This window comes from Echiichthys vipera (assembly GCF_963691815.1).
Source record: "Echiichthys vipera genome assembly, chromosome: 20".
Lineage (NCBI taxonomy): Eukaryota > Metazoa > Chordata > Actinopteri > Perciformes > Trachinidae > Echiichthys > Echiichthys vipera.
This window is the reverse complement of record NC_139845.1, coordinates 7,846,228-7,860,685: the sequence shown is the minus strand read 5'-3', so window position 1 is coordinate 7,860,685 and position 14,458 is coordinate 7,846,228. Positions and strand designations below refer to the sequence as shown.

Below are 14,458 nucleotides of genomic sequence, written 5' to 3'. Positions count from 1 at the left end.
ACTGAACTATCTCTCACACCTACCGTGTTTTCACCTGGGATTGGTGTGAATTTAATCAAAGGAAGTCAATAATACTGGCTGTTCCAGGGAATAATCTCCAGTCTATCATCCTCATTATATGACCTGCATTTGCCTGATGAATGTTAGATTAGAATCTAAACACTCTAATGAAGAGTGTGTCGATTTCATGGTAATGCATTCATGCTTTTCTCGATATATTTCCACTCAAGTCTCTCTCTCTCTGTGTGTGTGTGTGTGTGTGTGTGTGTGTGTGTGTGTGTGTGTGTGTGTGTGTGTGTGTGTGTGTGTGTGTGTGTGTGTGTGTGTGTGTGTGTGTGTGTGTGTGTGTGTGTGTGTGTGTGTGTGTGTGTGTGTGTGTGTGTGTGTGTGTGTGTGTGTGTGTGTGTGTGTGTGTGTGTGTGTGTGTGTGTGTGTGTGTGTGTGTGTGTGTGTGTGTGTGTGTGTGTGTGTGTGTGTGTGTGTGTGTGTGTGTGTGTCTCTCGCATTAGTAGTCACGTAGCGAGCTGAACACCGTCGTTAAACCCATCCTTTGAGGTAATTTCAACAGCAAAGAAGAAGAAGTAAGGATGACGCGCAGGATTTTTAGAAATATTTCCATCTATGGTCTGTGGAGAAAAACCAAGATAATCAACGCGGTTAACACGCCCGGAGTTATTGTCCTCTCATCAACAAGAAACACACACATACTGTATAGTCATTTAGCATCTAAATGCAACACTAGCTATCCCATAAATCAGGGATGGTGTTGATATCAGCACATCAGCCATCTGCTCTGAGGATACGGACACTTGGTGTGACATACAAACCACTGCTGTGTTCTCCCATAAGAGGGAAGAAACCCTTATGGAACGAGATTTATCTCAGCTGTTGTTATGATGAATGTGTTTTTCTGTTAACAGCATCTTTAATCTGAATTTGCTACTTTGTTTAGGGCACCTTTCTGTGTTTGTATGGTTTCTATATTTTACCTCTCTCCCATGTGCGTCTTCATTTTCGCCCTTTCTCTCTGCTTTTCTTTATCTTGGATCGAATAAATCTCACAGTATTCGTATGTCTCCTTCTCATAAAAATGCATAAACAGGCATGGAATCCAGTCTAGTCTCGTCCCTGTACTCTGGTGTAAATGATTCAACATAGTGTTTTTTCCCCCCCCCCTCTTTCATAGTAAACCCAGTCTCACTCTGAAGCTAACATTTTCACACTTTCTGTCCACGCATTTCCCTCCATCTGACGCTTTTAATCATTTATTCATCTCTTTTCTCCACGCGTCTCTCTCCTAATCCCTTTCTTTTTTACCAGTTGGAGTTTTGTTTTCTGTTTCGTCTGTTGCTTTTGTTTGTCATGGGATTAAGCGTTGTTGTTCTTGACATCTCTTCTCTCTCCCTCGTCTGTTCGGCTGTCTATTTCTGTATTTATACATACGTTTGTGTGTGCGAGCATCTGAGTGTTATTTCTTAGTTTGAGCTGTCAGTGTTTTGGCAGCCATCTTTCTTTCCATTCACATGCAATTACACATTAACCAAGGGTCTCACTCCCTCTCTGATACCTGCTCTGTCTCTATCCTTGTTTTATCCTTCCACATCTTTATTGATCTCACCTTTTTATCCTGTCTGTGTTTCTTCATCCAGCCACACATCTCTCCTTTTCTCTTCATCTCTGGACAAAACAATCCAGATTTAATTTATATTTAATGATCTGTACAAAAAGAGAGTATATGTTGCAGCCTTTGATGTTCTGTGTTATGAACTTTCACAAGAAGACTACTTTCATGTCTTTTGTAAGGCCAACGAAACCATACATGGTGACATTCGGTGTTTCAACTGAGGCTGATATGACGTAGTTATCGTTCTGTGCCCTTGAAATGTTCTTCGCTCGGTCATGAGGTTGTCAGTATTTGATTTTAGCTTCTCTGTTGTTGCTGTTGCAGCGTCATAGTGCTCGTCTTTAACCGTGCCTGTGCAATTATCTGGTTTAACTTGACCTTTTTAAACTGAATCAAAACCGTCCGTAAGCACAGTTTCCCACTGGCCTGAGAAAAAAAAAAGCTTTTCACGGTAGAAATCGCAAATTTGCAATAGCAGCGACCTGCATGCATCCATGCGTTCATGCACACACACACACACACACACACACACACACACACACACACACACACACACACACACACACACACACACACACACACACACACAAACACACAAACACACAAACACACAAACACACACACAACCTCACAAACTCTTGATCCGGTGCTAAATTTCAGCCTTCTAGGGTGGAAACTGTGGTTGCCAAAGGGCGAGTATATTATAATCTGCTAAAAATCTGCACACACTGCTCAAACACCACATCTTACACCTGTCCCACACATACATGCAAGTACAATCGTGTTTATTAAAAGGGATTTGTACCATTTTCAAATCAGTCGTCGAGCAAGCAGTGTAGAGCTGTTGCATTTTATGTTATATAAAATTGGACTTATTGAGCTTTAAGGAAGACCAGACCAGTGAATTTTATGTGTTTAAACCGTCATCTAATAACAAGATCTGCTGTATTTCAGCTCTGCAGGTGACGGATCAGATGCATGTTGCAATGTCGGAAAAACAAGACAGACATTTAGAATTTTTACAAACTTAGTTTGGTAGCAACAAATAGCCCAACCAGTCACATACACATCAGTATTTATGTCTGTCAGCTTGTAGAGACAAATAAGCAAGATGCTGAAAGTGTTGCTGCCACCCGTACAAACACAAAATTAGTATTACAGTTGTTGTGCATCTGTTTCTCACCCTGAGTGAATCAAAGACCTCATGTAGTCCAGTAATCTTCAGAGGATGTTGTTAAATTGCACACAAAACATTGATTTACATGTTTAGATGTGTGATCCAGTCCATGTTTATATTTATGCAGCATGTTTTTGTAGAAACACGGCATTAATTAGTTTGACTAAATGTCATGCTCACTCTTAAGTCACAAACATCACACAGATTACCCATGGGACTGTACGCAGAAACGTAAACATAACATTTATGATAATAGCCATTATGTACTTTAAAGTAAATGCAAATATTTGTAAGAAATATTTTTTATGTGTGTAAGTATGTTTTCCTGTCTAATTCCTGGGTGATTCTAGGTGAAGGGCGAGAGGAGGAACCGTGTATGAGGAACCCTGATTTCTCTTTGCAAAGTGAATTATTAATGTGGGTCAGCAAGCTGCTGACTCCTACAGTTATCTGAGCCCTTTTTAAATAAAAACATTTATACAGATTTACTGTTGGATCTGACCTACGTAGAGATGTCACACCAGGAAATGACTCAACACTGACCCCCCTCATGGCCTATTTATTTGAAGTCAAACGTGATCCCGTTCTTTGTTCCATGTAAAGCTGGTCCAACATCACTTCACAAATCTGTACCTGCAACAGTACAGACCTTTATGTGACAATAATTAGTTATTTTTAGAAAGGTTAAGTGAAGAAACAAGTTTGTGCGTGTGCATGCTTGCGTGCGTGCGTGTGCGTGTGCGTGTGCGTGTGCGTGTGCGTGTGCGTGTGCGTGTGCGTGTGCGTGTGTGTGTGTGTGTGTGTACCCATGGATTTGTGACCCCCCTGCAGCAACGTAAATACGCTGGGCCATTTTTGAGTGTGTACACATAGACACACTGCAGTATATTTACGGTATAACATGGCTGTGTGTGTGTGTGTGTGTGGGGGGGGGGATTCTAAGGCATACAGCATGCTTCTATGCCATATCAGAAATATCCCCTTAATAATGTGGAAGGTTTTGTGTGATTAATGGACTGTGTGTGTTTGTGTGTGTTGGGATTGTTCTGTAAGCTAGACATCTGTTGCCGCCACCTCTTCTGTCTGTCCGCCTGTCTGTTGAGAAACTGAGGAGTTGGCCTGGTTTCTTTTCCTCTCTCACACAGACACACACACACACACACACACACACACACACACACACACACACACACACACACACACACACACGCAGAGCCACTAAAGCTTTGGAACAACCAACTCCATTAAAGCTTTAACCTTGTTGTCTTTTATTAAAATGGAAAATTTGAAGCAAAGTTATTATGGTTATTGTCAAAGTTGAATGTGAACACATGTACACACACACACACACACGCACACGCACACGCACGCACACACTCATACAGACTCATACTCATGCCAGACTATAAATGATTGACTTGATGTGCCTTTGATGATTCATCCCTCTGAGATGGAGCTTCAATGGAAAATGTCAACTTTAAACCGAGATTAAACGGAATCTCTCAGGAAAGCTGGTGGGGGTTACGTGTATGTGTCTGTATTTGTGTGTGTTTGAGGGTGCCCAAGGGGGTGTGTGTTAGTTTGAGTCTGGTAATATAATACTATTAAATTCATCATGGTCCTCTTGGCAGCAAATATAAAGCTTTCAGTCAGTTTCTCTCTCATCCTGTTTGTGTCTCAATGTTCTCCAATAAAGCCTATAGTGTCTAGTTCTGTGGTGTGTTTGGACTACACAGCAGAACTGAGTTTGCACTTCTTAAGGTTTTCAATTCTTTAATACACACAAATTTCAGTCTTACCGTATTACTGGATCTCCGTGCTGCATTTGACATGGTTGACCACAGCGTATAACTAGAAAGACTGAAACTGGGGAACTTTCTGTTGCAGCATAACTGAGCAGACAAATATGACATGCGGAGTTCCCCAAGGCTCCATTCTGGGGCCTCTTATGTTTAACATCTACATGCTAAGATTACATGCTCAGATTATGGAAAACAAGAAAAATAATAATTATGCATCAGTTTACATTACTATATTATGGTTATCTTAGCTTAGCATTAAGGCTGGAAAATGGTAAAATGGCCTGGCTCTGTCCAAAAGTATCCATCTACTACTACCTCTAAAGCTCACTAATTAACAATCTGCAGCAGTGTTGTGTGTTAAGAGCCTGAAGCATTTCAATAGTCTCTCTTTCTTTCTTTCTCTGTCTGTCATCCAGTGGTGGGATGTAGAGAAAGGCGAGGCCCTGCAGACCTTCTTTCCAACGGGAACGGCGTTGAAGAGGATCCACGTCTCATCCGACTTCTCCACCTTCGTCACCATCGACAGCATTGGCATCCTCTACATCCTGGAGAGGGTGGCGTGAGATGTTGCGAACGCTTCAAAAGAACAAAACACCACCATCCAAACACAAGAGACTGTACACAGAAGTAGACATGTTTTGTTGCATCAAGGACACTTGCAGAAAGCTGCGTCATCCCAGAACCATACAATTCTGCTTACTTGACTTTACCGATTTACACCAGCTTTAAGTAAAAAATTTAACCAGCGACGTTCAACTGTTGGGAGTGTAGATGCTCCACGACAGCACAAAGAGTCTCCTGCTCCACTCCTTCTGTTTTACACATGAAGACGGATACAGCTAAATGCTTTTGTCATCGATAAAAACGAGCAGAATCTCTTATCAACGCAAGGAACGGTACATTAAAAAGCAGCGTTTGTGACGATCAGGTCTTCTCAAGCAGATCTTTTGAATCATTAGTATCAAGAGGTTAAAGACATGTAATCCTTGCATCAAATGTGAATAATACATAATGCATTAGGGCTGAACATTATTGCATGTGATGTGAGGGATTTTCCACTCCGCCGTATGTGATCATTATAAACTATCATGCACGTTGATCCGTTAGGAGTCTTGAAGTCAGTTTGACTCATCTATGCTGTGATGTTTTTTATCTTTAATCTTGAGGGTAATGTCATGGTTGAGGGTAAATCGTGCGTGTCTGGCCTAAACTGGGCCATTACGATGAGCAGTTTGGGGCCTTTTATTTACACTGCAGCCTTAGTCTGAATGGGAATACTGTGGGTACGGGGGGGATTTCTTTGTTTTGTTTACATGGAGTTTTGCGTTCTCAATCCACCAGCAGAAATAGAAATTCTGCTGCACTTTGATGCACTAAAAATTTGAGCATTAAAAATTTAAACTTAGATTAAGTTTTAATGATTAGGCATTTAAAGCTGAATCCGAAAATCTTTTGAAAGCTGTGTATATTTGTACATTCAAATTACTTGTACTTTTGAAGTCAGCTCAAAAGTAAATGTTTTCTAGAGGAAAATTGCCTGTAGATGACTGTGATTTATAATTTATAATCAAATTTCCACTTGCAAATCTTAAAAGGCACTTTTGGTGCTTTATTAATTGCTGTTTTTTATTTTGTGCCAGCACTTTTTAACATGGCATACCACTTTTTTCACACATTTTTATCTGCACGTTGTCTTAACTACTGAGCCTTTTCCTGTTCTGAGCACTTTGAAGCAATCATGCAATCTTGCAATCATTCATGAAGCTTTTGCTAATGATGCCTTGTTCAGACATATAAGTGGATCCCTACTTTGATTTGACAATACAGATGAGTGTTTAGTGTGTGAAAAGAGAGGCAAGTGTCCCTTCACATGATGTAATCTATCAAATCTACTCATTGCACTGGGGATTACACAGACTCTAGGTCCGGTAGCAGACATAAGCACATAAAGACAATAAATGAAAAGAGGTAAGGATGCATTTCAACATTTCTAAACAATGGTGTCATTTTCACGTTGTGCTCTTCTCGATTGGTGCTTTAAAGTCTCATAATGCTAAGGATGTATCGATACTCTTATAGGTGTGGTGCAGTGTGAGTGAAATTTATAAAAGATTTAACAACACATGCTATGATGATGATGATATGTGTCTGTCTTGATTTTGTTACCGGCCAAATTTACAGTGATTTAAGTAGGTTCCCTTTGTAACGATGACTCTATCTGTTTAATGACTGTAGAATCTGTGAATCAGTTCTGCATTTTCTGACTCCTCCAGTGTTTTTGGCCGCTGACTCGGCATACCTCTTGAAACTCCCAGACTGAGGAAAAGTCATTGTTGTTGTCAGGAGAAATGAGCTTCACATCCCACTGAACAGGATGAATAATGTCTTCATCTCTTTTCACCATATTATAGTCCGTGGTTTGCACTTGGCTTTAAGAAATACTGTATATTCAGTAAGGGTTATAAATAAGCTGTCCTGATACTTTATGCAGAAAATGAAAGGCTGTTAAACTGTCTGGAATCGGCTGACATTATATTGAAGAAAAGTGGCTGTGCACATTCATTTACATTATTGTTTTTTAAATGTAAATGCACCCAAGATACTTCAAAGGCTAGTTTTCATCAGAAGTCCATTTGACACTTTTTAATTTTTAATTTTTTTAATTGTTTAATTTATGCAGATATCTTCAGTAGGGGGTCCTCAGAGTTAATGCAGGGGTCTGCCAAAGATACAAAAATGTATATGAATGCAACATTATAGCAGAGATAAATTTGTGTAAAAAATAGATACATTTACACTACTGTAACGTTGCAGTTAATAGTAAAAATAAGGTTTGATGAATGTGACAGACTCAGTAAAATTGAGGGATCGACCAGTGTGTATAGATCAAGTTTTGTGATTTTAATGGTTGTGAAGTTTACTGTTTTAGTGTGCAGCCATCTACTGTAAGTTTGTGTTTTATGTTTGCACCTGACATCTGATATGTGTGATATTTGTTTGCAAATTGCATGAATTCTTCATAGGCTGCCAGTGTTCATAGTTGCGTCTCCTGTGTGTTGGCTCACATGCCTCTCTCAGATTAAGCAGGCCTGCCTCTAAAAATAGTGTTTAATTTCATAAATCCAGAAGAGCTCTCACATTTGGTGTGTATTCTAAAAGACCAAGGGTTACAAGTGCTAAAAGCTTGATTTAAGCCTTTGTTCATTCATTCATTCATTCATTCATTCATTCATTCATTCATTCATTCATCTTCAACCGCTTGTCCCTATCGGGGTCGTAGGAGGGCTGGAGCCGATCCCAGCTGACATTTGGCGTGACAGGACGCCAGTCTATCACAGGGCACATAGAGACGAACACAGACAATTTTGCTTATTACATATTTTTATTTCCCGGATCTCCAATTGACTGAATTAATAGATGTAACTGTGGTACACACATCTTGCCTTTGCCTACAAATAACAAATCCACAGCAATCAAAAGATCCTGGAGCTGCCACTGGGGATGACATTGAAATGGTAGTGGAATATATAAGCTTTCATTCAACATACCCTGACCCACTACAGATTTACACCCAGGCTGGAGGACAGTCTGGACTGCAGTCCATGAGGACGTGAGGTGTTCACATTTATTGAGGCAATGTAGCTGATATATGTTTTTACCACCTCCCTGTCATCACATCCATCACTTGACTTTGAGTAAACTTGTATCGCTGGGCGAAGGCTCAGATCCAATCCTCAACTGAGTTATGTTTTACAGCAGTGATTGATAAAGCTCTAGTGTGATTCATCATCATTGTCTAATTAATTAGATTTCTATGTGATGACAGATGTGTGTGGAGGGCTGGCGTGGAAGGTGAGTGTGACCGTCATTAGTTACCACATTCTTCTGGATGAAGAAATGGTATAAGTATAGTATCAGTGCTTGTTGCAGAGGTGTTTATGAGGATTAAGGTCATTTTACCCACAGGAAATTATAGATCCGCTAAATAAAATCTAATTGGCTGGTAGAAGGAGTAGCTCATAAGCCTCAGTGTCGCCTGTATGGATGGGGGATGTGACTATGAGTCACCCATCATTGGGAAATCTACTCCCCAGTCTCCCTCTGACTCTGGTAACCAGGCCGGTGAAGGCTTTTTAAATGGATAAACTAGAGTAGAGATGCTCATAATTAACAATTCAACCGTTAACCAATAATAAGAATTTTGACTTGACTGACATAGCATTTTAGCTGTGTGTCTTTCGGACATGCTCTGTGTTGTGTTACGTTATGGTGCTGACTGCACTGTCTTCTTACAGGGGTTACATAGCCTACTGTTCGTGTCACTATGTTGCCATTCATCGTTTCCACCTGGAATCCAAAATGCTGCCACACAAATGATTTTAAAGGGTCGAGGGGATCTTCTATGCAAATTTCGAGGTCAAAGCCAGACTATGTGATGCTGGCTGATGCTCTGCACATACGTACTGATATCGCAAGACAACTTTTCACCTTGACGAGTAAGTTTTAATATTGAGCTGCGGTGTACTTTCCCTGAGACTTACCTGGATTACGTGGTGTCGGATGGCGCAACCTTTTTTGTGTGCCGATCTGGTAGCCACATTCTGCTTTATGATGAATCATGGTTGGATTACATTTCACTAGAATTGTGCCTTGTGAGATTTCATGTTACAAATACAATAGATAGATTTAAAAGTGACCCCAGTTAGGAAAAATCAAGCCTCCCCTCCTTGCAGTGACAAGATAATGTCAAAGAAACAGCAGTTCGGTCTGAAAAACAGGCCACTTGAAACCCCCAACTAACCTTGTACCAAGATCTTTTCCTGGTAAAATATGGCTGTCGTTGATCTCACCACATGCTTCTTGAGGGCCAGCTCTGAATACTTGGTGGTAAATCCGTCCTTTATATAGATTTAGAATAACGACGAACTGCGACACACAACAAGAGGCCTTGTTATCTGCCCGAAACAGGACGACATTACCTACTTATCCTCTGACAGTAAACTTGAAACCATTTGTCTCAGGTTCTTTAGACATTCTGGGCGCTGTAGAGCATCATGGCTGCCAGCCCGATTCGGGAACTGGTCCAATCATGGTGCAAGTCTTGAAGCGACCATATGACATGCTAATGCAATGTCGCCAGCTGTCAGTCAGACTTCAGTGCTTTCTATTTATATAGCCTACTGTCGTCCAGTGGGTGATGTAAAGGTGGCCTCTTTTTCTGCTGCACAGACCTATACTGTATATCGGACAGTTTATTCTCAGTAACATATGAGTTCCGGGATTTGAAAGTGGTTTTAAAAGAGGAAAGAAAACAATGTGTCTTTCATAGGTGGTGGATTAGATGAATTCTGCACGAAACACAAACGATTTAGAGGAGGATTTAGTCATGTTCAAGTTCCGATTACTCACATTTGCATAAGAGCAAAGAAAGCTTAGCTGTCTGATTTTAGCACGCAGTCAGCCATGGGCCTCCATCCGGGAAAGAATGAGCATCTTGCTGATCTCATCGGTTTTCGCAGCTACACCTGTGTGGACTGCCTTGCCAAGTTCAGATAACTGCAATCTCATTGCCTGAAAGTGTCAATTAAAACTATATCTGAGACTTTCAGCTCTTAAAGGAGAGATTAGTTTTAGGTATCTGGTTTAAAACAGTAAATTCATATGGCTTTGCATGCTTCACAAAAACGTTACACTTCCTCTGAGCGTATATTTGCGTAACTTCATCCCTCATGTGGCTTTTTCCAAATGGAAAACGGGGAATATTGAATTCCATAACTTGTTTCCTCCTCTTTGTATGCGTCTCCGTCAACACATGCGTGCACACACCCTGCAGGCTCCACGGGAACGGTGTGAACTTTTTAAAAGTCTGCTTGAGGTGTGCGCTAACCTCATTAATTCTACTCTCTCCTGCTTAATTAATCTTTGTCTGCTGCTGAAGTAATTACAGCTATCTGGCTGTCTGTGTGTCCACACACGCTACTGACACCACCTTCCCCTCTCAGTCGCAGCTGGGCCAGGGTTTCCTTCCTGCAGTCTCTGATGTCTGTCATACTGTAAGCACTAATTCACTGTGGCATGACTGGGACTAAAAGGGATTGAGGCTTTGTCCTTTGAACTCCTGAATATTGTCTGCCCTATAAAAGTAAGAAATATTCTGCTGCTGCACCTCGCGAGTGGCTGCAAAATGTTTGCAATCTTAAAAGCGTCTTTCACTGTATCCTTTTTCAGATTTATTTAGATTCAATGAAGGTTGACTACAGAGTGAGAGCGGAGGAAGGACACTGAGTCCTTTGTGATTTAATAATGTGTAATTGTTTTGATGATAAAAGCAAAAACACAAAAACAAAGTCATGGTAAGAGCTAAAATCAGGAAATTGTTTAGGATATTCAGATAGCAAATTGCATCCTGGAAAACAGCATCTGCTTTAAAAAGTCATTTATAATGTAAGGTTCAGAGGCCCACTTATTAGCCTGATTTGACAGCAGTATCGGTTTAGGTGTGTAGGCTAATGCGAGGCTAATTTTTAAACCTTTAGTTTCCCAATGAGAGGTCTGCAGTCGCATGTGGACTCCCAGGAGATATAAAAAGGTTCTGTTTCAAAAGGACTGAGCTCCCCTCCGGCTTTCCGTCTGCTGTCTAAGACTTTCATTTTGTTTTCATTTTCTCTGCTCTCTCTCTTTCCTCTCATTAATTTTTCACCGCTTGCTATTTCTCAAGTCCGTGGCTTTGCGATGTGCAGTTGTGCATGCAGATTTTCAGGCAGCCGACCCAACACAAGCGCACTTTGAAAAAGTGAGGGACGCTGAGTTTTAATGCAATCACACAAGTACGTTGTCAGGAGAGAGAGAGAGAGACAGAGAGAGAGAGAGAGGTGTGAGGTGTGCTAGGTGGGTAGGAGTAATGTGTGACTCCTAGGGAAGTGATTAAATCGATGTTTGTGGTGTAATAAGGCTATAAATAATAGATTTTTTTAGAAATTGATTAATGTGTTGCTAATTTTTTCAATATATTCATTGGTTTTTTCTGTATTTTCTTTGTCAACAAATTCCATGAAAAGACCAAAACAATTTATTTTTTAGTCAGCCTTTCTAACTTACCAAGTTCCCTATTACATTTGGAAATACTCACATTGCATTTATAATATATATTTATAAAAAAAAATTTCGACATGCCAAACGATTTTTGATTTTTGATTTTTTCCACTGCCATGGAGGAAGTGCACCGCAAGGCGGAGACGAGGAGATCCTCTCAAAACCAGCAGCCATGAGTCGAGCTGAATCCCCCGGGCAGACTGTGAAGAGCCCACCTGTTGACAGGACAAGTATTTTCAGTTCTTTATGAATCTGTGGCAGACCTGACCTAACTGTACTGACTTGGATTAGTCATGGAAAATAAGAACCGTGTGAGTTTTGATTTTCGATCAAGCAGCAAAAAAGTTGCAGCAAGAAGTGTTTGAGCCCTAGTCCTTCTACTCCTTTCTACTCTGTGGTGCTCAAGATGATTGATTCCTACTTAACACACAAGTCTTATCTCCTAGAAATGCATTATGTCGTTTCAATTATTGTCTAGTTGGACTCTCTGGTTGTAAAGTATTTCACAAGGCATTATCTCTGTTTGGCAAGGACACCATCGATGCATCCGGTTCACGTTGTTGATTGGTTTAAAGAAATACAAGAATTACTTTATTTTTCTCCCACACGGGGAAATTCAATTTTTTCACTCTTATTATTATACATGTTACACACACAGGCCTGAAATACACACATGCACAACCAGGACCTATACATGCAATTAAGGAGAGATGTTAGAGCGAGGGGGCGGCCAGTGACCAGCGCCCCGAGCAGTTGGGGGTTCAGTGCCTTGCTCAACAGCACCTCAGCAGTGCCCAGGAGATGAACTGGCACCTCTTCAGCCACCAGCCCATGCTCCATACATGGTCCACATAGGGACTTGAACCAACAACCCTACGGTTCCCGGCCAAGTCACCTATGGACTGAGCTACTGCCGCCCCAAACAAGCCAGAACGTTTTTTCCCCCTAATAGCAGAATGATAAACAGCGCAGTCATGCTTTTGTGTGTGTTTATACATGAGTGTGAAGTCCACCTGATATCAGGTCTGGTGACGCGTGCCAACAATAGCAGCTACACTGATTATAGTGCTCTCTGCCCTCACACAACTCAACACACACACACACAAACACACGTGTCGTCCGTCTGCTCTCTGACACCCCTTGAGTATTGGGTCGCCACAGTATCATTCCCCTGTGTCTTTTGACCCTGTTTTGCTTTTACATCCTCACCCCATGTGGATGGTATGCGTATGTGTGTGTGTGTTCTCCTGACCTTGGCCAACTATTGGTCCCTGTTCCTGTCAGCTGTTGGCTCAGCTGCACACCACCTTTATTGCTTTCCCACGTGGAGCCAGAAGGCCGAGTGCCAGAAGTCCTTTCGCGTTGGGCTGCTTCCCGTTTCTCCTTAGCTGCTTCACCTTCCCTCATCCATCTGCCCAGCTGGTTTGGGCTGATTTGGGAAACACAGCTATGTCTACGTCACACAGAGCAAGATGGTGAAATGTAAAAAGATGTTGACTGTAGTTATTGTTAAGTAAACCAGTCAGGATGTGAGATAGAGGAATGGAGTGGAAATGAATATGGAATGGGGCCCAGGAAGAGCAGATGCTGTGGACACCTGTGTCTCACCTTGTCCCGACCAGCAGCACCGTCACTGACACACCACAGGGAAAAGGGAGGGAAGCATGAGGAGGAGGGGAGAAGGCTTACCTCTTCATCCGTCCAGCTGGAAGGCATGAATGAATGAGAGAGAGAGAGAGAGAGAGAGAGAGAGAGAGAGAGAGAGAGAGAGAGAGAGAGAGAGAGATAAGTAAAAAAAGACAGCTCTTCTTTGTAAACAGGCCTATTGACCCTTTAAATAACTTTTTATTGAAACAAATTAAAGTTCTGCCTTTGTGTTGGGGTAATTGTATGTACAGTATAATTGCATTTGACCCTTATTAGGACTTCTATTGAGTCTGATTATCTAGAAGAGAGGCACAGTGTTTAAGCTGCAGAGTTAATCTCGCCTATGAATATAATAAGAAACGTTAAGAATCAGATACGTGTTATGGAAAGCCGGAGAAATGATGATTCGTTCTGATCTACTTTCATTCTGCTAACTTTGTTTCTTTGGCTGTCGAAAAATCTGATGTTTCATGAAAGATGGCAGAGGACAGCCATTCAAACGTGAGTCTTGCAGGTGAAACATGTCACTTAATATGAAGAAGTTTATGGAGTCTGCACTGCAACTTGTTTTAAATCTATTAACTGTTTAATTTTCAAGCAAAAATGCTTGTAAATTGCTTCTAAATTATGAGAATTAATTTGGTGCTTTTCTTATTCTTATTGGACAGTGACTTATTATCTTTAAGTGTTGGAGTGCTGGTTGAACAAAACAAGCAATTTAAAAGGAAAACTTCACCCTCAAAATGATTATTTGTTTTGTTCTCCCACATGCCTCCATGGTGAACAGAAAACTAAGACTTAATTGCGTCAAAAATAAAAATTCTGTGAATTCTCTGTCTTTGGAGTATTCAGGGAGAAAAATAAATCAAGGTAACAGGGTTAGTAATTAACATACAAATGATCGGTTTGAGACTGAAGTATTCCTTTAAAGCAGGGGTGTCAAAGTGATCCAGTAAAGGGCCGTGTGGCTGCAGGTTTTCATCCCAACCAATCAAAAACACACCTGACTCGACTTACTCAATCACCTGAACTGTCTTCACACGGTTGATTTGTTGGACCAGGTGTGTTTTTGATTGGTTGGAATGAAAACCTGCAGCCACACGGCCCTTTACTGGA

General features: G+C 41.1%; 1 protein-coding gene across 1 annotated transcript in view; it reads left to right on the top strand.

Moving 5' to 3' along the window:
* The window catches only part of apaf1 (apoptotic peptidase activating factor 1), a 44,285-nt gene extending 37,600 nt beyond the window's left edge, over nucleotides 1-6,685 (top strand). The window contains exon 27 of the mRNA XM_083935119.1: nucleotides 5,020-6,685. Coding sequence (XP_083791245.1) covers nucleotides 5,020-5,166 — 147 coding nt within the window. The 3' untranslated portion in view covers nucleotides 5,167-6,685. The remainder of the gene's footprint in view (nucleotides 1-5,019) is intronic.
* Nucleotides 6,686-14,458: the final 7,773 nt, after the last annotated feature.